The 22973-nt window shown below is 45.9% G+C and overlaps 1 protein-coding gene across 4 annotated transcripts in view; it reads right to left on the reverse strand.

Moving 5' to 3' along the window:
• Positions 1–501: 501 nt before the first annotated feature.
• Positions 502–22973, reverse strand: part of APOO (apolipoprotein O) — a 137820-nt gene continuing 115348 nt past the window's right edge. For all 4 annotated transcript variants that reach the window (XM_029603415.1, XM_029603416.1, XM_029603418.1 and 1 more), the window contains 2 exons: positions 2842–2941; positions 502–772 (listed from right to left, as the gene is read on the reverse strand). In XM_029603415.1, coding sequence (XP_029459275.1) covers positions 2846–2941 — 96 coding nt within the window. In that variant the 3' untranslated portion in view covers positions 502–772; positions 2842–2845. The remainder of the gene's footprint in view (positions 773–2841; positions 2942–22973) is intronic.

Here is a 22973-nt window from a genome sequence, read left to right on the forward strand (position 1 = left end):
AAAAACAAGAGAGGAAGAACACATCCAGTTGGAGGACAAGGATGGTTAGAAATATCAGAAATGTATCCATACCAACAGGAAATGGGCACAAATCATGCGATGGTTGGCTTCTACAATTAAGGCACTTTCTTGATCCCAGGGAACTGTGCATTTAAGAACCAAAAGAACACAGGAAACTGTTCCCATTCCTTGCCTGGGGGAAAAAAAGACCCAGCAGCTGTTCCTATTGCTCTATGTACCCCTCCCCCATCTTTTTACAGGCATGGGTGAGGCAAGGGATTTGTAGATGTGGGGAGTGGCAGCACAGAGACAATGCATGCAGTCAATTGAGTATTCAATTGTAAATTTGCTAACCAATGTCAAACAAAACCATCTTGTTTCCCACTGCTGCTACAACAGTCTCCCAAAAGGAAAGCAGGATGAGACTGCTGTGAAGACTGAGGCCCTGCAGAAAATGTGTACTTTGGAAGTTCTGTTTAAAGAGACAAGAGGAAAGCAGAGCAAAAGCAAGAGTTTTGATTTAATTTAAGGGACCATAATTTTTGTATGTACATAATGCAGTAAGATGAGAATCACAGCTCGGAGGCACGGTAATTACAATCTCTGGAAGCTGGGCCTGTTCAAAGACACTGAGCCCTTTGATATGCACAGATAGAAACAATTAAGTCCCTTCTGAGGCAGAAACCAGATCTGCTGGGATGAACCACACAGTCCCATTCCTCAGGCTTTCTGTAGACGATGCTGACCTTCCAAAAGGGTTCAGTGGTACGATCTGCACCCAAAAGAAAAACAAACAATTAATGATACAGTATCTTGCTATTGAACACACACCTAAAAAATATAAATGTCTCTACATGTACATTTTAAAGTCATCCATATGCATAGCAAATATGGTGGCTTAAGCCCCCAGAATACACACATTGTCCTGTGGAGGGGAATTTTATGCAGATAAACAGAAAAAGTGCTTTCCTCCCTCACTGCAGGTAGAACTACAGGCACTGTGAACAGCAGGATGAAAAAAGGGGCAGGGATTTCACATTAGAAGCCCCATGCGCACTTTCTCGTGGCTACTTTTGCACCTGCTTTAAAACGAATGTGTAGTGCGGGGGCTACAAAAGTATCTACTTTCCTCCATCGGCCTGAATTTTGAAAAGGAAAGTGCCACTGGGAATTTCCCATTAAAAATGAAACTGAAAATTGGAATGTAATAGCATGATAGACCATTTCTGGCCAATCACATAGGCTTTCTGTCCTAGAATCCATGGCACTTTAAGCTGTCCCAGGTTAAGTAAAGGCTCCAAGTCACAGGGTTGTTTTCACCACTTTTGTACTGCAACTGCACTACTCTGGGAAAAGGGATAAGAAACCTCCAGGGAAGCCAAAAGCTTCTCCACGGGCAGAGAAACTGTTCACAAAAACCACCCCCTCTCCGCCAAACGTCCCATTCATGAGCGCTGAAGATGGGAATGTTTTCAGAAAAACATGGCTTTGCCTTCATCAGATCCATGGCGCGCCCTCTTGAAATTCTTACTCTGGTCATCAGGCTGCATTTGTAATTTCCATGCAGCATGGGTGATGCCCTTAAACATTGAGATTATTAGTGCCTAAGTAGGAAGACCTTAAACTGTATACACTTATTTCTCTTCAGTTCGAGAAAAAATAAATGTGATTGCTGTGTTAGTCTACTCCAATGCATGAAAATAAAGCTTGTTAAAGGGGATACCTTTTTATTGGACTAATTTAACCCATTTCTTGACTAGCTCTCAGAAGATGACATTCCATTCTTCAGGTGCAAACAGACAGGCCGATACAGTACAGTACGCTCCGACGGAGCGCACTATTAATCTGTCATCGGATGCGCGTTTTCCCTTACCCCTTATTCAGTAAGGGGCGGAAAATGTGCGTCCAACCCGCCGAACCTAATAGCGCCCTCAACATGCAAATGCATGTTGATGGCCCTATTAGGTATTCCCGCGCGATTCAGTAAGTAAAATGTGCAGCCAAGCTGCACATTTTACTTTCAGAAATTAGCGCCTACCCAAAGGTAGGCGCTAATTTCTTTGGGCACCAGGAAAGTGCACAGAAAAGCAGTAAAAACTGCTTTTCTGTGCACCCTCCGACTTAATATCATGGCAATATTAAGTCGGAGGTCCCACAGGGTAAAAAAAGTAAAAAAAAATTAAAAAAATTTGAAGTCAGCTGGCAGCTGTCGGGTCGAAAACCGGCCGCTCAATTTTGACGGCTTCCGGTTTCCGAGCCCATAGCTCTCAGCGGGCTCGAGAACAGACGCTGGCAAAATTGAACGTCAGCTGTCAAACCCGCTGACAGCCGCCGCTCCAGGCCAAAGGGAGGCACTAGCGACGCGCTAGTGTCCCTAGCGCCTCCTTTTGCCCGTTTGTACCGCCGGACCTAATTTAAATACTGCATCGCGCGCACAGGAGAGTGGCCTGTGCATACGCTGGGAGAGCGGGACTTTACCAAATCGGCTTGAGAATGAGCAAAAAATGAGTTGCCAGAAAACCCAAGTGAATCATAAAATGCATCCCAAAGAAGGGGATGGGGGGAGATAATGAGCTTATGAAGCATTTATGTACTGGTCCCATACACTCTGCCAGTTAACTAAATGATCTTGGTAGTGCTGCTGCTGTACACACTCAAGCTCTTTGTGTGTCTGCCAACTGAGTATCTTCTACTGGAACCACAAAGTGCAGCTCCAGCTCTTTCACTGAAGTGCACGCACCCGGCAGCAGAGGTTCCTGCCTTTAAAGCGTGTGGGTGTATCTGGGTGGGTGGGTGCCTGCTGCACGAGACATACATGGAAAAATGACAGCCAGTCTCTACCTGATCACTGGGCCTTGCTGCTGGGAGTCTTTTCTGCGGGAGGCATTTCTTCAGCTGCAACAATGGCTGCATCCACCGGATTCCCTGTACCTACTTCAGGCTTGGAAAGAATAAAAAAAAAAACAAAACCCCAGTTATGTTAAAATGGAGGGCTTTCTGCGGAGGCCCCTGGGGGAGGGTGAATCGGGCATTGCACAGGGCTGCTGGGCTAAAATTCTTTTTTTTTTGTTTGTTTTAATGAATTTTACAAATTAAACACAAGAATTCTTGTACCAGAAAAAACAGAGATGTGCCATTAGATGGGAATTAATTAACCTCAGAAAGAGATCATGTTATTATAAAACAAAGAAATAAAGGGAATCTTTCTGCACATTTCTCTAAATATTTATAGGAAAAAAGGGGAAACCAAGAAATAAAAGCAGCGATTAAACAGTGAACTAAGAAAAAGGAAACAGAGAAGCAAACTAAAACATCACTTCCCAGAAAGCGGAGAGCGCGCCAGCCCAGTTTCTCAGGATGCAACCATCTTGGTTTTCCACCTGGCTAAAATTCTAAATATAGGTATGCACACTCCCAAAGTCTGAGTTCGATTAAACTTTTTCTTTTTTTTGGACAAAAAAAAATTGCATTCCTGTCAGAAGCAAAACTGGAAGAACAGGATTAAACTAATCTTCAACAGAGTTTGCCTACTGAGGTATTGTTATTAGATAGACAACAGAGAATGGAAACACGATTTAGTTTAACCCCCTCTCCCGACCCTGCCACATGGCGTGGATGTTAGAGGTGCATCTTGTGGTTGGAGAAAGAAGTCTCTTAGGCCAAATCCAGAGCAGTGGCAGTCCAAGTATCTGAGCAAAATCCGTGGCGATTCTTTCAGTGATGGAAACAATGAGGGGGGGAACCCTCTGGGAGGTCAGGAGCTACTTCAGATCTATTTTTTTTTCTGGTAACAGGGGGCCCCCCCTCCCTGGCTAAGACCCTGATTTGCTAGCACTTTTCTCCCATTCTGGGGCCCATGCAATACGACATGCGGTAAAACGGGTGCTGTGAGCTGCTGCTCTAAAAAGGACACGCCGGGGATCAACTGTGCGTCCCTAGCACTCTGCATCGGGCGCCCAGGAGACAGCGGTGCGCAGGTTAGGAAAACGGATGCTCAACACGAGCGTCCGTTTTCTTGCTCCGCCAAAGAAAGCTGGCGTGTGAAATCCCCCTGCAATGACAAAGAACAGCTGTGCAGACTCGCAAAATGTAAAGACTGCAGCCTTGCAAGATGTAAACATTTTTACCGCAGGAAGCCAACGCACTTCATGCAAGGACTGCAGTAATCTAGTCTTGGGTTTTACCAACTAGGCAGGCAGCTAGGAGGAGGAAGCAGAAAAATCGCTGCTCTGCTAATGGGCCCTTGACTCACAGTTAAGACTTAACGCCAGCTTCAGGGCTAATGTTAAGTTAACAAGCAGCGATTTTCTGTATCGGGAGGGCGGGATAGTACCTAATAACCTCATGTACATGGCATTACATGTGACGAGCACTATCAGCTATGCATGAGTCTGGATGTGCCTTTTGGAAGCACTAATCCCCTTACTGTATCGGGGATTAGCCTGGTATGTCGAAAACGCACGTCCGATTGCTCGTTAAGCTGTGCACTCAGCTGGGTGCACTTTATTGCATTGGCCCCTGTGTCTACGGGAAGATTGCTTCGTGAATTGTGTGAATAACGGCGCGCCTTTATTGATGAGACTAACATTTAAATCCCATATATATATATATATATATATATATATATATATATATAAAAAATTTAAAAACAAGGTGTCTGTCCAGTTTTCTGTATCGGGCAGTCACAGAGCTGGCAAGAGATGACATCCATGTGGAACGCACACCGCAGAGCAGGGGGCACCCAAAACTGTGGCCCTGTGCAACAAAAGTCTTTCTGGCGGCCATGCTCGCCTTGCCTGTGGCTGTGGCTGCATCCAGCACACGGAGGAAGTTTTAATGGTTTTTTTATTTAGGGCAGAGACTTTGCCCCTGCGTGGCAGCAGAGACTGAGCAATTCGGGCAGGGCTCCCAGGCCTTGCCAGTCACAGAGGAAGACGCATGGCGGCTGTCAGTCCTGAACATATACACAAGGTAATTCAGCAAGGTCCCCCTTCCCCCGAACCTACATACAGTACAGTTATACTTCATCAGATCTGGACTGATGCTTCTGGAAACTATTGCACCACAAAAGCACTCAGATCCACTGGCTCCTATCTTAGTAGGAGGTAACGGCTTGTTTGATAAAGCGCTGAGCAATTTCTAAAGAAACCAACCTAGATGCTGGAGACACAAAACACACACTAAATGACCCAATTACAGCCTTTGTCTAACAAAGGTTAAAACCATCAGGAAAAAAAAAAGTCACATGAATTAAACATGCTTTTGGCTTTTTGAGGCCAGTCGGTGTGGGAGAGATCATATCCCTCATCTCTTCCCCTTTTTCTCTTGATTACATCACCGAAGCATCTCAGACTTTTAAAAGGGACATTCCTATTCCCCATACAGGCTCCCTGCTCCTCTCATACCTCTCACTCTCTCATCACACCTTCCCCCTTCTCTCTCTTTCTCTTTGGGGGGGTCATTTTCAAAAGGAGTTACACGTGTAAATGTAACATATTAGCATAGCAATTTTCAAAAGCCATTTAGGAGCGTAAAGTGCACTTATGCAGGTAAATCCTATGGACAATTCTATGGCACATATTGTAGCAATTCTCAAAAGCCCTCTTACACGGGTAAAGTGCATTTACACATCTAAAACTTTTACCCAATTCATTGTAATATAAACTTTGTAACAAGCTTATAGTCACATAAAATATGTCAATATAAGAATACCTGCCTTTGTGTCTATCTTCGGCTGTACCCACTGCCCTGGGAACGTGACCTTGAGACCTTGCACCTACATTACTATCATTACTACTACTATTACTGTGGCAAAGTCAGCAAGACTGGCAGGGTTCCCAGGAGTAAGAGGAACAGAAAAAGAAGAAAAGGGGAAGAGGGGAAGAGGGAGAGGCAGTGAAAGAAGGGAGGGATGGGTGAAAGAAAAGAGTGAAGGAGGAGGGGGTGAGAAGAGAAAGGAAGCAGGAGGCGGCGGGAAGGAGGAAGGGAGGAAGCCGGTGAGCAAGTGAAGGAAGGGAGGAAGGGACGGAATCAATGATTCTCACATGATGCAACATAACAGGTCCTTGCCGCTAGTTTCAAGATCCAACATTTGAGAAGAACAATATTTTGCTCAAAGATCGAAGGGAAAAAATAACAGTCCTACAATCGACAAAGACAACCCTCATGAAAGACAACCTTATCTGCCTTTTGGAAGGAAATAAGAAGTCAAATGTTGAGACAAAGAAGTTCAATTAGACGCTTATTCCATTAGTTTGGGCAAGATTTCTACTGAAGTTAGGGGAAAGTCTGCCAGATTGTTTCTGCCTAAAAGTTTTCAAACTGGCAAGAAATGTATCATGAGTACAAGGTTGAAGAATTACATGTCATAGTAACATAGTAGACAGCAGCAGAAAAAGGGCCATCCAGCCCACCTAATCCACCCAATTATTCTGTCCATGCTGCTAAGGAATCATCCCAGCTTCCAGCCACAGTGTGCGACTGCCTGCAGGATTTATCCTCAGCCAGGACCATTTTTTTTCATTTGTTTGTTTTTCTTCTTTGTACTGCTCCATCTTGGACAGCAGAGCCTCCTGCACCCCAACTCTCTCATGTTTAAGCACAAAGCACAGTATGGCCAGTGCCTGAACTGCTAGCCTCCTCCCTTCCCCTGCACAGCTTGACAGAAAGACCCAGCTATAAGTGTGCCAGCATTTCCGCTAGGACCTCTAGTTATTACAGGACTTGCAGCCTGCCAGACAAACCCAACTATGTGGATGCCTGTGTTACTGATGGGATGTCCAACATTTCATATTATCCTGTTTGTTATATGTCCTGGCAGCCTCAACATCCATTGTTTAATCAAGCGAGTACATTGTTATGAACAGTTGAAACTGTGACAGCAGCACATATTTACCTGTTTCAGTCGCTCCGTGCCCTGGTTCAGCCTGTTGTGCAGCCTTTCCTCCGCCAGGGGTCTTCAGCGAGCCTCAGCTTCAACCTTGTCAAGCTCCTCCTTGCTGCTCACACCACACCCAAGCTCCAGCCCCATTTAACCCTGCCTTGCCAGAACCTCAGTGTCTCCTTCATGTATTCACCCTTTTCTCTCTGACCTGGCTGCTCTTACCTTGTGGCCTCCAGGCCTTCTTTACCTTGTACCTTGCTCTGTGGCCTACTCAGGCTTTACCTTGCCTTGTGGCTTCCAGGCCTGCTCTTACCTTGTTCTGTAGTCTGCTCAGGCCTTATCTTGCCCTGTGGCCTCTGGGCCTGCTCTTATGTCCTTTCCTGAAGTCACAGTGGAGGAAACTGCTCATCTTCTCTCTTCCTCCAAACTCACTAGTTGTTCCTCTGACCCTGTCCTCACCAGATTCCTCCATCTCTACTGGAGTCATCCCTTCTATCTGTCACATCCTTAATCTATCACTCTCCACTGCTACTGTTCCTGCTGCTTTCAAACATGCTGTAATTGTACCACTCCTTAAAAAATCCTCACTGGATCTGACCTGTCCTGCCAACTATCATCCCATATCCCTTCGTCCTTTTGCCTCCAAACTACTTGAATGTGCTTGTTCACTGCCGCTGTCTTGACTTTCTTACATCTCAAGCCATTCTTGATCCATTCCAGTCTGGTTTTCACCCTCCTCATTCAACTGAAACAGCCCTTGCCAAAGTTTCCAATGACCTGTTTATGGCTAAAGCCAAAGGTCTTTACGCTGTCCTTATCCTCCCTGATCTGTCTGCTGCTTTTGACACTGTTGATCACCACCTACTCCTTGATACTTTGTCTTCACTTGGATTTCAGGAATCTGTCCTGTCTTGGTTCTCTTCTTACCTCTCCCATCGCACGTTTAGCGTTTCCGCTGGTGATTCCTCCTCTACTGCCATTCCAATATCAATTGGTGTGCCTCAAGGCCCTGTCCTACGCCCTCCTCTCTTCTCACTATATACTAATTCTCTAGGTGCTCTGATTTCCTCTAATGGCCTTCAATACCATTTTTATGTCGATGACTCCCAGATCTACCTCTGTACACCAGAAATTTAAATATCAATCCAGTTTCGGATCTCGGTCTGCTTGTCTGACATTGCTGCCTGGATGACCCACCACCACAAACTCAACATGGTCAAGATGGAGCTCCTTATCTTTTCCCCCCAAGCCCACCTCCCTTCTTTCTCCTTTCTCTGTTTCTGTAGATAACACAGTCATCATCCTGGGCCCATCAGCCCGTAACCCTGGAGTCCTCTGACTCCTCTCTCTCATTCTCTACACATTTCCAAAACACTGCCAAAATCTGTCCTTTCTTTTCTGAACACACCACCAGAACCCTTATCCATTCTCTCATCTCCTCCCACTTAGACTATTGCAACCTGCTCCTCATAGATTTCCCAGCAAGTCATCTCTCTCCACTGCAATCTGTGCTAAATTCAGCTGCACGACTTATCTTTCATCAAAGTCGCTATGCTCACATAATCCCTCTTCTGAAATCAGTACATTGGCTCCCTATCTGTTCCTGCACACAGTTCAAGCTCCTCTTTCTCACTTACAAATGCCTTCACTCTGCAGCACCTCACTTCCTCTCTCTCTTTTATCTCTCCTTACACCTCTCTACGTGTGCTCCGCTTATCGCATAAGTCAATCCTATCTGTGCCCTCCTCTACTGCCAATTCCAGATTCTATGCTTTCCACCTGGCTGCACCGTGTGCTTGGAAGGGTCTTCCTGAACTGGTGCGTCATGCTCCCTCTCTTGCCATGTTTAAATCCAATCTAAAGACCCACCTTTTTGAAAGCACTTTTAAATCTTATGCCTGATTGTCTGTTTTTAGTCTTGTTAACTAATTTTCTTTTCTTAACCATTGTTTTGCTTTATATCCCAAGTCTCTTGTCTTGTATCTTTGTCTTATTAGATTGAAGCTCTTATTGAGAAGGGACTGTCTTTTTGTATGTTTGTACAGCACATACTACTACTACTACTACTACCACTACCACTACCACCATCACCACCACCTTGCTCTGTGGCCTCCGGGCCCCCTCTCAGTTTCAGACTTTCCCAGTGGCCTTTACTGGCCTCTTCTTGCTTAGCAGCCTACGGGCCTTCTGTATCGCTGCCTTCGGGCCTCAGTGTTCTCTGTTGTCCTTGCCCAGTCCTGTCCTTGTTGTGTCCTGCTCAGTCCAGTCTCTAGTATCCATTCCTTTGCCTTAGTCTGTGTCTAGTCCCAGTCCCTGCTCTGTTTCCTGCCCAGTCTGTGTCTGAACCCAGCTCCAGTATCCAGTCCTCAGGTTCAGTCTTGTCCAGCCTTGCCCAGTCAGTCCAGCCTCATCCAGTTTATCCAGCTCCTGCCAAGCCCAGCACCAGACCAGCTTCCAACCATGATGTACTGACCCTGCAGCCAAGCCCTATTGGTCCCCAGAACCCAAGGGCTCAACCTGCAGGGAAGGGGGCTTCCTAGGCAGAAGCCCGGCCTTCAGCCAGCCTTGCACCACACCTGTGGGGGTGTATCCCATTTCCAGCCTGCTCCCCATGAAAGCTGCTAGGTTGTGCTTTCTGTTATCTTTACTTTTAGCAAATAAAGATCCTCTGTGCTTATCCCACGCCCACTTAATCGCCTTTGGCATATTTGCTGGCATCACCCACTCCAGGAAGATATTTCACACCGTCACCACCCTCTGATGAAATATTTCTCAGCCTATCCCCTTGGAGTCTGAATGTTTAACACAGAGAGGAGAGCAACGCTCTGTGGATAATTTCCCTATATTCTAGCTGCACTCCTCCTCCAATTTTCCTACATATGCTGAGATCTGTATATGACATCCAGATGTTGGACTAACTGTAGACGTCCCTTAGAAAGCCTAAGAAGGTTGCGGGGAGGGGTGCGAGGTATTGAGGAAGAGTTGAGATTTGAGGATCAGGATGAGATTATGTTTAGATTGAGCTTTCGATAAAAGTGTCTACGCACTGGGTTTTGGGAGTTGTGCTGGCTGCCAATTAATGCCCTTTGGGGACTGGGGACAGGTGGCAGATATATGCTATTGTGTTATGTCCCAAGTCTCAGGAGCTTTGACACAGTTTTGTATATGCATTTGCATAAATTGACAGCAGGCAGTTGGCAGAAGCTGAAAAAGAGGGATCTCAGGACTTGTGTAATGACCCTGCATGGTCCAGCTGAGATTGTCAAATTATCTAATCTGTACAACACCCTGTAACAAATGTATTTCTATAATATGATAGTAAAGACAATAAAAACATTAAGAGACAACCCTAATTTGTAGAAAGTTTGAAAACCTGGAGAATCGAGCCAGCACGTATCATTTTCCAGTTTGTGAATTTTCCAAATTCATCTCTTATCTCATCACACATTATGTTTAAGAAGTGTTTTGCCAGAGATTAAGTTTCTTTTTGAATCACTGCCATCCACTGTGAGGATATTATATCGTCCCTCCCTCGGATGGAGAACAGATGGGGAGGGCAGACCCCAAACCAGTCTTTTCTCTGTAGACAGTTTGAATTTCAATGAAGTCATGGAGCAATCACAGGGAGGAGAAGTAACTAGAGCAGTACTATTGGTTACATTTGCTTTTAGGCCAGATATAAATTGAAAGATTAATTATTTTACAAATGCAAAGGTCAGGGTATATTTTGATCTTTCTTTGCAGCGATACCCAGAAGCAACGCAATGCTTTTCTGGGGATGCATTTGAAGGTTATCTTACTGGATGCAAATTTCTTTGTACAGTTCTGCACACAATGTGTCATGTGATGGAGTAGCTGCAGACAGCAGCAAGTTGAACTGGCTCCTGCTCTCCCAACCCAATAATGAGTTTAAAGTCTTACCTCTTCTGTTGAAAGCTGCTGTAATATGGCTAAAGAGGCAGCTAAAACCTCTATTCCAATGAGGTGGGCAGACCAGGGGACAAAACCAACAAGGTCGGGAAGGAAAACAGTGGCTGAGAAAGCAGACTTGTCAGAGGATGAGCGCGCGAGGGAAACGGAGATTCTAGTAGAAATGAGTGATGCGATAAAGGAGGTGATGAATAAAATAGGAACAAAAATATATGACAGCCTTGATGCAAAAGCTGGAATGATTGTGAATAAGGTGGCATAGCTCGTGCCAACAGGAAGAGAAACTGCAACAAGGCTCGATAACTTATAGGAGATGGTGGAGGAGATGGAGATCTCTCTCACTGGGGTAGGGCAGAAAATTAAGAGGCTGGAAAGATCCAACAAGCAGCTGTTACAAATTGCCAGAACAATATTCGTATTGTGGGACCTCCTGAAGGCACAGGAGGAGCTGATATGGACTCAGTGTTTGCAAGAGGCCACCAAGAGTAAGCCGGAGCTTTTGTTCTGGAGACACATGTCCACTTTTTAACATTTTTTCAATAGATTTGCACAGAAAGCACCAGAGTTGCATCGATGTGAAAAGGCAACTGAGGCAGCGTGGCCCGAAACATGCGCTGCTAAGGTTAAACAGAATGTGGCATGCAGGGGAGACCACAATTTTCGAGGCCATCAAAGATGTGGAGAAGTTCTTCCAAGGTTTGGGGGATCAGAACGTGAGAAGGCGCAAATGGCATTTGCATAAACAAATTATTTAGCAGAGGCTAACAGTTAGAATGGGGACCTGGAAGTGCAGCATATACCATCTCATTCCCTGGCCCCCGTGCCCTTAAAAGTGTGCTGCAGCCATCACCGCTGCGACTGGGCCTGGAATGAACCCCTGCATTGATGAGAAAAGGTCTAGGGGAGGGATATAGAGAAAAGGGGGCAGGTGGACATTTCCCCTCCTCCCAAAGCTGGAAACCCTAATGACAGCTGCTTCTGGTATAATGATCCCTTGCAGTCAATGACAGGCACTTCTCTGGCCCTTGAGCTCACAGAAGTATCCAGAGCCTCGCAGGCATACCCATCTGGGGATCTGTTATTATTCCCCTAAACCTCATGAAAGAATTATTTCCTGGGTCAGAGATTTCCTACTAGAAGAACAATGCAAAAGGATACATTTGCAGGATAAAGGCCTGTTCCTTTTGACCTCATTAATCAAAATATCTTCCCAAATCAAACTGGGGGAGGGGGGGGGGAGAAGAGAACAATGAAAATTAAAATGAACATTTCACCAAAACACAGGAAGCGATTACTCTTGGGTTGTAGCAAGGACTTAAAACTGTTACAGAAACTGGGCTTCCATAGAGGTTGACTGCTCACATCCATAAGCTTTAAACAAGCATTTTCTCTCTGGGACATTTTCTATGCTAGTTCCACATCTCCTAAACCAATTCCCTTCTGATATAGCAGAGCTGTTTACCCGTAACAAGTGTTCTCAGAGGACAGCAGGACGACAATCCTAACACACGGGTGACATCATCCTATGGAACTTGGCATGGAAAACCTGTCAAAGATTTTAGAACTTTGACTGAGCCTCTCTGAGCATGTTCGAGTATGCATTATACCATGCGGCCAGGCAGAGTCCCTTCAGTCTTCTAACACAGAATCAAGAATAAAGCCCATGTAGTGGAGAACCAGCTCCACGGGGAGGTGGGCGGGTCTCGTGATGTTAGGAATTGTGGACCCTTGGCTCGAGGTGGGGTTGTTGCTACCTGAAGGGTTGGGCCCCACAGGTCCCCACCGTCGGGAGGCGAGGGTGGCCGGGAACAGAGGCGAGCTGGAACTTCACCTGTGCCGATCCTCGTTCCCCTCAGGTTCTGCCCTTGGGTGCCGGGGCCGGTAGGACTTAGGAGCGCCCCTGTGTGGCTGGTCCCGGAGAGGGTAGGCGAGCGAGTGCAGAGAGTGTCAGAGAGGTTAGGCACAGTTCGAGACAGGAGCACTCTCGGAGGAAGTAGGAGAAAGCCTCAGGGAGTGCACGACCACTGCAGCTCTGAACGGAGTAGAGCAAAACCACGTGGGAGTAGCCTCACGGAGAGGAGGTGCGGCTGCAGAGGTACGAACTGTAATGCACAGGAATAGGACTAGAGCGGGGAACCCACTGTAGCCAGTGCCTGGAGAGTAGCAGTGCAGGGGTACTGCCTGGGACTCGACAAGCCGGTGGCAAGATCTTCTGTAGTAGCAGCGAAGAAGGCTACCCTGAGGAGCGGGGCTCCATGGCCCAGTCTGTAGGTGTACTGTGTTCAGCCGAGAGAAGGCACTGTAGCAAAAGTCCTCAAGGAGAAGTCCCATGGGGATTCCCAGGAGCAACGAGCACTGCTGTTGGAACTCACAAGTAGGCTGGCACTGAGCCTGGCCCAGAGGAGCGGGAAGCGCTGGGAGAGAGTCCAGGTTAGGTTGCGCTGAGCCAGGACCCGCAGAGAGGGAAGTGCTGAGAGAGGAACCCAGAAGGAAAAGCGCAGGAGTCCGACGCCAGGAACAATCGGTCCATGGAGAAGGTATGGCACTAATAGGAACCATGGAACTCGTTGCCAAGTTGGTTAGTGAAGGAGTTCCCGCCAAGGTCCCTTTAAGAGCAGGGTAGGTAGCGTGCGCGTGCGCCTAGAAAGGCCCAGGATCGGAGGGCTGGTCGGCGGTGTCCCGGCCACCACGTGGAGTGCAGAGAGCCGGGAGAAATGCGACGGTGGTGACTGGCCACCGCTGCGAGAGCACCGGAGGTGGAGGGCCAACAAGACAAGAGGTGAGTTGAGCCTGCTGCGGTCGGCCGCGGCCAGTGGTCATAACACGTGAGGATTGTCATCCTGCAGGCCTTGGAGAACACCTGTTACAGGTAAGCAATTTTTTCTTCCTGGACAAGCAGGATGGCAGTCCTCATACATGGATGAATCTCTAGCTACAAGCGGTCCCCCAAACAAAAAAAGGGGATCAAAAAACAGGTGCCAGCGGGCACAACAACTACATTTTGTTGGTAATAGGAGTGGGGCAGTTTGAATAGAAAAAATGGGCCCTAGGTGGGAATAGAGCTGAGTTCTAAACTTCAAACAAGTTCCAAAGGACAGATTGGTCAAAACTGCTGTTGCGTCTGCCATCCCTATCCAAACAGTAATGTGATGTGAACGAGTGGCTGGAACTCCACGTTGCAGCACTGCAGATCTCCATGAGGACTGCTTGAAAATGGGCCACCGATGCTGCCATAGCTCGGACAAAGTGAGCTTGACATGACCCGCAAGATGCAATCCCGCCTGGGCATAACAGAAGGGGATGCAGTCTGCTAGCCAATTGGATAGCATCTACTTGGCAATGGCGATCCCCAGCTTACACTGATCAAAAGAAACAAAAAGCTGGATGGACTGTCTATGGGCTTCTGTCCTCATCAGATAGAAGGCCAAGGCTCACTTGCAGTCCAAACTGTGTAGAGCTTGTTTGCCTTGGTGTGAGGTCTGGGAAAGAATGTTAGCCGGACAATAGATTGGTTAAGTTGGAAGTCTGACACCACCTTAGGCAGAAACTTAGGATGCGTACACATCACCACCCTGTTGTGAAAATATTTAGTATAAGGTGGATAAATTGCTAAAGCCTGGAGCTTACTGACTCTGCATGCAGAAGCGACCGCCACCAAAAATATAACCTTCCAGGTCAGGTACTTCAGAGGTCACAGGAGCGCAGTGGCTCAAAAGGAGCTGTCATCAGCTGAGCTAAAACCATGTTGATTTCCCAGGACACAGCAGGAAGCCTTAGAAAAAGCTTCAATTGAAGCAGACCCCGCATAAAATTATAGGCTGTACAGAGATGGGCTTACTCTCTACACCATGGAGATATACACCAATTGCACTCAAGATAACCTTAACAGAGTTGGTCTTGAGGCCAGCTTTGGAGAGGTGTAGAAGGTAGTCTAGCAGTTTTTCTGTTGAGCAGGAGAAAGGTTCTAGGGCCTTTTTCTCACACCACACAGAAAACCTCCTCCACTTCAGTCCATAGGACTTTGCTGGAAGACTTTCTGGGAGGACACAAGACACATCTTCCAAGAGACTGAGGGATTGCAAGATCAACCGCTGTGAGCGAGAGGGCTTGAAGATTGGGTCGCAACCTGCCCCGATCCTGGGTGATGAGATCTGGGAAAGTCCCCAATCTGTTTGGTTTCCGGATGGACAACTCCCAAAGGAGTGGAAATCAGACCTGTCTCTGCCAGTGGAGGGTTATGAGAATCATAGTCCCCTTGTCCTCCTTTTGCCTACTAGCAGAGCTGGAGGATGAGTGTACAGGAGACCCTGGCCCCAATGAAGGGCAAAAGCATCTGAGGCTAGCTTGCCATGTGTCCTGTACCTGGAGCAGAACTGAGGAACCTTTCTGTTCCACAGGACTGTGTAGAAATCCACTTCTGGGCTTCCCCACAGCCAGAAGATCTGGTTCATTATCCTCTGGTCCAGAGACCATTTGTGGCGTCTGAAGGATTGACTTAATCTGTCTGCTACTCCATTCTCCAGACTGGCGAGATACATGGCCCTGAGCATCATCCCATGAGAGAGAGTCCCATGATCATATCTGGACCACTTCATGACACAGGAGGTAAGAGCCCACACCTCCTTGCTTGATGACATAGTATATCACCACTTGGTTGTCTGTCTGGACTAGCAGTCTCAGAAAGCCCATAGGGTACACCAGATCACCCAGGAAGTTAGTTTGGCAGAGACGTCCCTGGGTGGATCAAAGACCCTGGGTGTGGAGCCGATCTACATGGGCTCCCTAAGCTACATTGGATGCATCCATTGTTAGGGTAATTTGAACCTGAGAAATTTAGGAGGACACCCCCTGTTCCAAATTGGAAATTTCCTGCCACTAGGACAAGGAGTCCCAGAGGGATGGAGTGACTAAGATGCAGTCCTGCAGATCCTGAGTGGCTTGAAGCCACTGGGACCTCAAGAGTCCATTGGGCTCTCTGCATGTGGAAACATTCTAAAGGAGCAATATGAACTGTTGCAGCCATGTAGCCAAACATCTTTAACATGTACCATGCTGATACCTACTGGCTTTTCAGAATCTCCACGCGATGATCATCAATTTGCTGGTCTATAGCTGTGGCAGGAAGGCCTTGGCCTGAGTCATTTCTAGCAGGGCTCCGATGAAGTCCAACTGAGGTGACAGACTGAGATGGGACTTGAGATAGTTGAAGATAGACTCGAGTGACTCCAGCACCCGGATGGTCGAGCGCATGGACTATTTGGCCCCTGAGCAGCCAATCGTCCAGACAGGAGAAAATGTGAACTCCCAGTCTTCTAAGGTGCGCCACCACATGGCCAAGCATTTTCAAAAGACCTGTGGGGCATACGCCAGCCCAAAAGGCAGAACGCTTTATGGAAGTGCTGTTTTTCCGCCACGAATCAGAGATACTTCTGATGGCTGGGGAAGATCTCGATGTGACACTAGGAAGGAAAACTGAGGGACCCCATGTCAACTTGCTTGATCCAGACAAGATACCTAGACAAAAACGCCAGGAAAAAATGCCGAAAAATTCAACAAAAAAGTTAGAGACTCACTTAACCACAAACCACCAGGCTCCGCGGAAAAGAAGACTGAAGGGACCCCACCTCGCCACATGATATAATGCATACTTGAGCATGCTCAGAGAGATTCAGTCAAAGTTCTAGAAACTTTAACATAAGTTTTCTGTGCTGGGCTCTATTGGATGATGTCAGCCATCCTGCTTGTCCTCAGAGAACCAGGACTCTTCAGCACTGACAAAAAACAAACAAACTTTAAAACCAAACTCAAATCCCATTATTTCAACCTTGCCTTCAAATAACATTTAAGCTATCAAATCTTCTCTGTTCCTCTGCAGACAATGTAGACTCCGATACTTGAATGGGACCTTGGATAAGTACACATATAAGTGCAGAATCACCATAAAAAAGTAAAAATAAAGGCACAGAAGCTCTGCAATTGCCAGGTAGTGCTCTTCAGACATTTAAGGGAGTGGAGCTTTGAATTGCTCTGCTCTGGCAGTATGCACACCTCTAATCAAGTTTGGAGCTGTACTAGTGGCAGGTAGGGCTATAAACTTCTCATGTGATCATGGGAGAAGCAGAGAATCCCCACTCTTCCCCACACAACACTAGCTTTAACAACCAGTTCCAAAATCAAAGTTTAAAGGCATATAAAGGAATTCTGTAGCTTTCCGTAGAAATAAATTATAGAACAAGGATTTATGACAGATGGCTATGCAGAATTAAGGGTCAGACAAGTTGGATTAACTTAAATCTTTGCAACCAGCTCTCTAGAATTATGCTTTCTTCATCAGGTCAGTGAAGAACCAGCTTAGTCACACTGGATTTAAATATCTAGGTCTTAGGTCACCTGCAGATACCATTTCGGCTCAGTAAATGGAAGGATGGGGGGGCAGGGATAAGAGAGGCAATGAGACACAAACTTTACAGCTGAAAGGGCCTATATATAAGGTTGACATAAGGCTAGAAAGGGTGGGAACTATATCACAACTCAAGAAGAGATAGCATGGAGGTTCCTATGAGCAGGGAAAGACAGGGCAAAGCCAGAGATCAAGTGGTTTTTAACTGCCATCAATTTCTAGGTTTCAAATCAAAAGCTAGGAGGGCCAATTTTCAAACCTGCTTTATGCATTGAAATCAGATATTTGAAAACTGCCTACCTTACACCTGCATGTGAGCACACATTTTCTTAATGCTGGAAACTGTACACCTGGGTCAGAGCTGGTTTAAAGTTTCCAGCGCTTTACAGGCACATAAAATGAAAAGAAAGATCTTTCCTACTCTGCCACCACTTAGCTGGATAAGTTCATACTTATCCAGCTAAGTGGCGGAGGATGCCAAAAGTATCCCGCTGACAGCTTCCTCACCCTGAACACACGTTTAACACCCAGTGCCTGAGCATACCATTAGCTTAATGCATCAGGTTGTTTAAAAACAATATTAGCCTATGTGATAGGGAACTGTGCACTGAATTGCAGTGCAGTTTTACTGCTCAGGTTCCTGCAGCGGCCTGCCCTCTACAAGTTTCTGCTGAACTATTTTTTCTCTTTCTAAATTTGGTTCTGTTTTTCACTGAAGGATCTAGTAACCAAAACAAGCCAGTGGAAGATTTCCTTTTGGGAAGCTCACTGTTGTCAAGGTTCATGAGACCCTGCCAGTCAACAGCAGGCAAAAACTGCTGAGTTCACCATATCCCAGGAAATGAACAAACAGGGTATCCGATGAAGCAAGAGAGATTAAACAGGAGCCAAAATAAATATTCCCGACTATAAATGGCTAACAGTGCTGCCATGCATGTACACAAAAAAGTTTAAGAGTGTGCATGTATATTTATATATAAACAACTTTTTGACTGTCTGAAGCTACCAACACATTAATTTAACTGGAAAGAAGAAATGGGTGCCATGGTACAAAAGGAATGTCAATGCATGTTCAGATGGCCGGCTGCCAGCATGAATGCCCTACACAGAGAGGATCTGTGGGACAGAAATGTGTTAACTAATCAGATCTGACTGTATAAGTCTCCCCTATGTAAGTTGCTGGTACCGACCATCCTTGCATATAACAAGGCACCAGACAGTAAAGTATGGAAATATCTTTTAAATGACATCACTGAAGCAGCACCAGACATAAAACCTCTTGCTCCTTCCTCTCCCGCCCGATACATGATGAGCTTTGCAGTAGTAACATTAAATGGAATGAACAGGCCTACAAGAACCACATAGCACTGGGATGGCAGTTCAAAAACTGCCGCTAGCCAAAAGGTCTCCCTCTGAAAACTCTAACCGGCAACCCAAAAACTTCCCATCCCAGTTAGAAGACAAATGCAGCCGTGTCAGCTGCTGATACTGGTTTGTGATGTGGAAAGTCTTCACTTTTTGTCTGCCTTGAGGCTCTTGACTGAAGACCTCACACCCCATGCATGATACATTTATTTATTATTTTTATATACCGACATTCGATCTCAATCGAGATATCACACCGGTTTACATTCAGGTACTGTAGGTATTTCTCTATTTACAGAGGGCTTACAATCTAAGTTTTTGTACCTGAGGCAATGGAGGGTAAAGTGACTTGCCCAAGGTCACAAGGAGCGACAGCAGGACTCGAACCCTGGTCTCCTGGTTCATAGTCCACTACTCTAACCACTAGACTATTCCTCCTCCCTACATAACTCATCAGCAGGGGATGAAGCAAATACCAACAAGCTTCTTTACAACTTCCTCTCTTACAGGCCGATACAGTACAGTGCACTCCGGCGGAGCACACTGTTAACCTGTGATTGGACGTGCGTTTTCGTCACGCTAGCTTTACCCCTTATTCAGTAAGGGGTAATAGCGTGTCGAAAACGCGCGTCCAAACCCCCCAAACCTAATAGCGCCCGCAACATGCAAATGCATGTTGATGGCCCAATTAGGTATTCCCGTGCGATTCAGAAAGCAAAATGTACAGCCAAGCCGCACATTTTACTTTCAGAAATTAGCGCCTACCCAAAGGTAAGCGCTAATTTCTCCGGGCACCGGGAAAGTGCACAGAAAAGCAGCTGTGCACCCTCTGACTTAATATCATGGCGATATTAAGTCGGAGGTCCCGAAAGTTTAAAAAAAAAAAAAAAAAATTGAAAATCGGCCCGCGGCTCGCAGGTTGAAAACCGGATGCTCAATTTTGCTGGCGTCCGGTTTCCAAACCCGTGGCTGTCAGCGGGTTTGAGAACAGATGCCAGCAAAATTGAGCGTCGGCTGTCAAACCCGCTGACAGCCGCCGCTCCTGTCCAAAAAGAGGCTCTAGGGAGAGTGGCCTGTGCGCGCAACCAGGAGAGCGGGCGTTCACCCACTCTCCCGCGACTTTTACTGTATCGGCCCGTTGATTAACAGAATGTTTGGTCTTGTTCTGTCTGAGTGGGTACCTGATGGTGGATAAGGGCTGTAAGGCCCTCTGGTCTGCCCAATTGATTTCCATTTGTAAATGCCACAGAACGAACCACATTGATATCCCGTCACTTCCTCTGTGCTTATCCCCAGCTTTCTTCAATTTCATTACTGTTTTTGCCTCCACCACATCCACTAGAAGGCCGTTCCATACATCCACCAGCTTTTCCGTGATGTATATTCTAATATTACTCCTGAGAATAAACCACTTTGAGCCTCATAACATGAAGGCAGAAGTCTCTGCTGGTCAATACTAAATGGCCACTGAAGCTTCAAAAGCATTGTCTCCCTCATTTGCTCAATTCCAAAAAAGCCTTTAGTAAACAGGGTCTGCAGTTATTCTCCAAGACTGCGCTTGAAATTAAACTTTCAACATGATGACTAACTTCCAAGCAGCTAAAAGCAACAGATCTTAAACTGTGTAGTCAAACTGCAGTGGACTTATTCTGTACACATCTTAGAGTGCTGGTTAATACAAAACTAAACACTGAACAGAAGCCTATTGAGAATGTCACAAAAGAAACAGAATAATGAAGCAGGCAACCCCACCAACGTAATATATGTGGGATGATATTCCAACAGGATAAGTTTACTATGATGAATGGATGTCAGCAAGCCAGGACAAGTATTAGACCTCCTGCAGCTGCTGGGAGGTGGTCCGGACCACTCAATCATTTACCCAGAGTAGTAATGCCATAAAACTGTTTTGAATGTTTTTTTCAATGCAAGTAAAGGTCAAATGACGTCCTCACTTTAAGTGCACAACGTATTGTGTAAACCTCGCTTTGTAGTCAGGTTCCCATAAATGTGAAACAGCATAAGACAAGCCAAGACTAAACAGAAAAGCCCCCTCGGCTTGACTTAGTTGGCTAATTCTGGTCAAGCCAGCTATTCTAGTCTGGCCTCAGGGCTGTCTTAAAGTTAGCTGGTTAGATACAACCGGTTAGATATATCTGGCTAACTTTAAGATAGCCAGGTATAGTCAGCAGTGCAATTGCACCCCCTGAATAGAACCTGCTAGCTAGCCAAGCCGCACAGCGGTTAAAAATGGACCCCCTTGTGAGTATTTTTTATTTGCACTAAGGAAAACATTCAAAACAGTGTTATAGCATTACTACGCTGCCAGCAGTTGCAGGAAGTCTAGCACTTGTCTTGCTGACACCCATTCCTCATAGCAAACTATAGTGTATGCTGTGGTTGTCTGCATCATTTATTTTAAAACAAAACCAAAACACATTGGTGAAAGGAACTGAGTAAGAGAATGGACAAAATGGTGAAGAACAAATTCTGGGTCCCTTCCCCCGCAACCTTTATGTTCAATCTGAGAAAAAAAACAACACACTATAAAACGAGCAGAAATACTAGAAAGGAAGGAAAGCAAAGCAGCTCCAAAAAAATATCATGACAGATACATGCAGTTTCCCATGGGCTATGAATGCAAGTTGGAGTTTCTATGAGGGGTTTCTATCGTTCCGCATTGCCCTGCCATGTTGTCAAGGATGAAAAGATTCTGATTCACATAGTTTCAGTGTGGTAGTCATTGCTTAACACCAAGAGCTTCCAAAAGCCTGTTTTGAAATTGTTAATAAACTCTTGGAGCTGCTTCCTTTCAACTCCTTGGGAGCGACCATTCCCAGAGTCGCAAATAACTTTATAGAGAACGGTACCTAGGCCACAAAGTGCACAGTGTCATGACGACACAACAGCCAAGGTGGGCAGTTTCCCTTTGAAATGAGTAGGTGCACAGTGTGTGAAATAAATGCCTCTGCGTACTCTGCACCTGCTATACGGGCAGGCAGCTGAGCAGTGACAAAACGGCACGTGCACATTTGAAAACCAAACGCATGCACCGTTTCGCTTACCGCTGACCTCATATCCACAGGAACGCCTCTGTTGCTAAAAGCACATGCACTGTGGAAGCCGGCGCATGCTTTTGGCCTCACAGAGAAAGGCGATTTTCAATTAAGCCCGTTTACCCAGGGCAATGGCTTTGAAATTCCTCCTGCCTAGGTCTGAAGTTTCTCCTTTGTTCATACTAAAATGTCACCACGTGCATTCCTGAAGCGCTGCACGATACATGGCGGATTCACAGCGCACTTCCTGAAAGTTTATAGATGATCTGTACACACACACAAGTTACCTGATTACCTGAAACCTCATGAACTGCATTACAAAATGGAGCCACGATTAAGCTATCTGGCAGGCCGATACAGTATGGTGCCCTCAGCCGAAAACAAACAGTGCTCATCACATACAAATGCATGTTGATGAGGCTATTAGTTAATCCCCGGGATACTGAAAGTAAAATGTGAGGCCAAGCTGCACATTTCTGAGCAACTTGGAAAAGTGTATAGAAAGGCAGAAAATACTGCTTTTCTGTACACCCTCCGAATTAATATCCTAGCAATATTAAGTCGGAGGAACCAAAAATTAAAATAAATAGATATAAATTAAAAATTAGAAAAACAGATGCTCAATTTTACCGGCATCTGTTTTCCTAACCCCATGGCAGTCAGAGGGCTCAGAAACCGATGCCGGTAAAATTGAACGTCAGATGTCGAAACACGCTAATGGCCACCTTTACGCTAATAAGGAGGCGCTAGGAACGCGCTATTGTCCCTAGCGCCTCCTTATTAGCACGACCCCTCATTTAAATACAGAAACGTGCCCAGGAGAAGGTAATAATGTATCTATGATATGATGCTATTCAGTATCTAGCACAGTTCAGAAAAATAAAAGACAGGCCGATGTGTTAAATCTAAGAAAAATAAGTTTGGTGTTGAGATAAATGAACAAAGCTGCAGGGCCAAGGCAATGTCTTCATTAGTCAAATGTTTTAAGCTTTAGAGTTTGAGACTTCGGCTGTACAAGTAATGACATAAAGAGCTATCAAACTCCAGAATATGTCTAACAAAACAGAAACATTTTTACCAGCAGCAAGTTAGTTGGGGGGTAAAGGAAATTAAAAAGTTGTATTTTTTTTTTCAAGTGGCGAGATTTCAGTTTTAAAGCAGCCTCAAACCACTGCCTAACACTTGATCTGTCCCTTCCTTCGCTGCTCTTATTTCGGATCTCTTACACGTTTCCATGGGGTTTTGCTTACAGACTCTTGTGCTCTGGATGCCTCAATGGCTCTGGTTTCTGAGCGGGGCGGAGGCGGCACGTATTTATTTATTTGTTTTATATACCGTC

The sequence above is a fragment of the Rhinatrema bivittatum genome, chromosome 5 (assembly GCF_901001135.1).
Source record: "Rhinatrema bivittatum chromosome 5, aRhiBiv1.1, whole genome shotgun sequence".
Lineage (NCBI taxonomy): Eukaryota > Metazoa > Chordata > Amphibia > Gymnophiona > Rhinatrematidae > Rhinatrema > Rhinatrema bivittatum.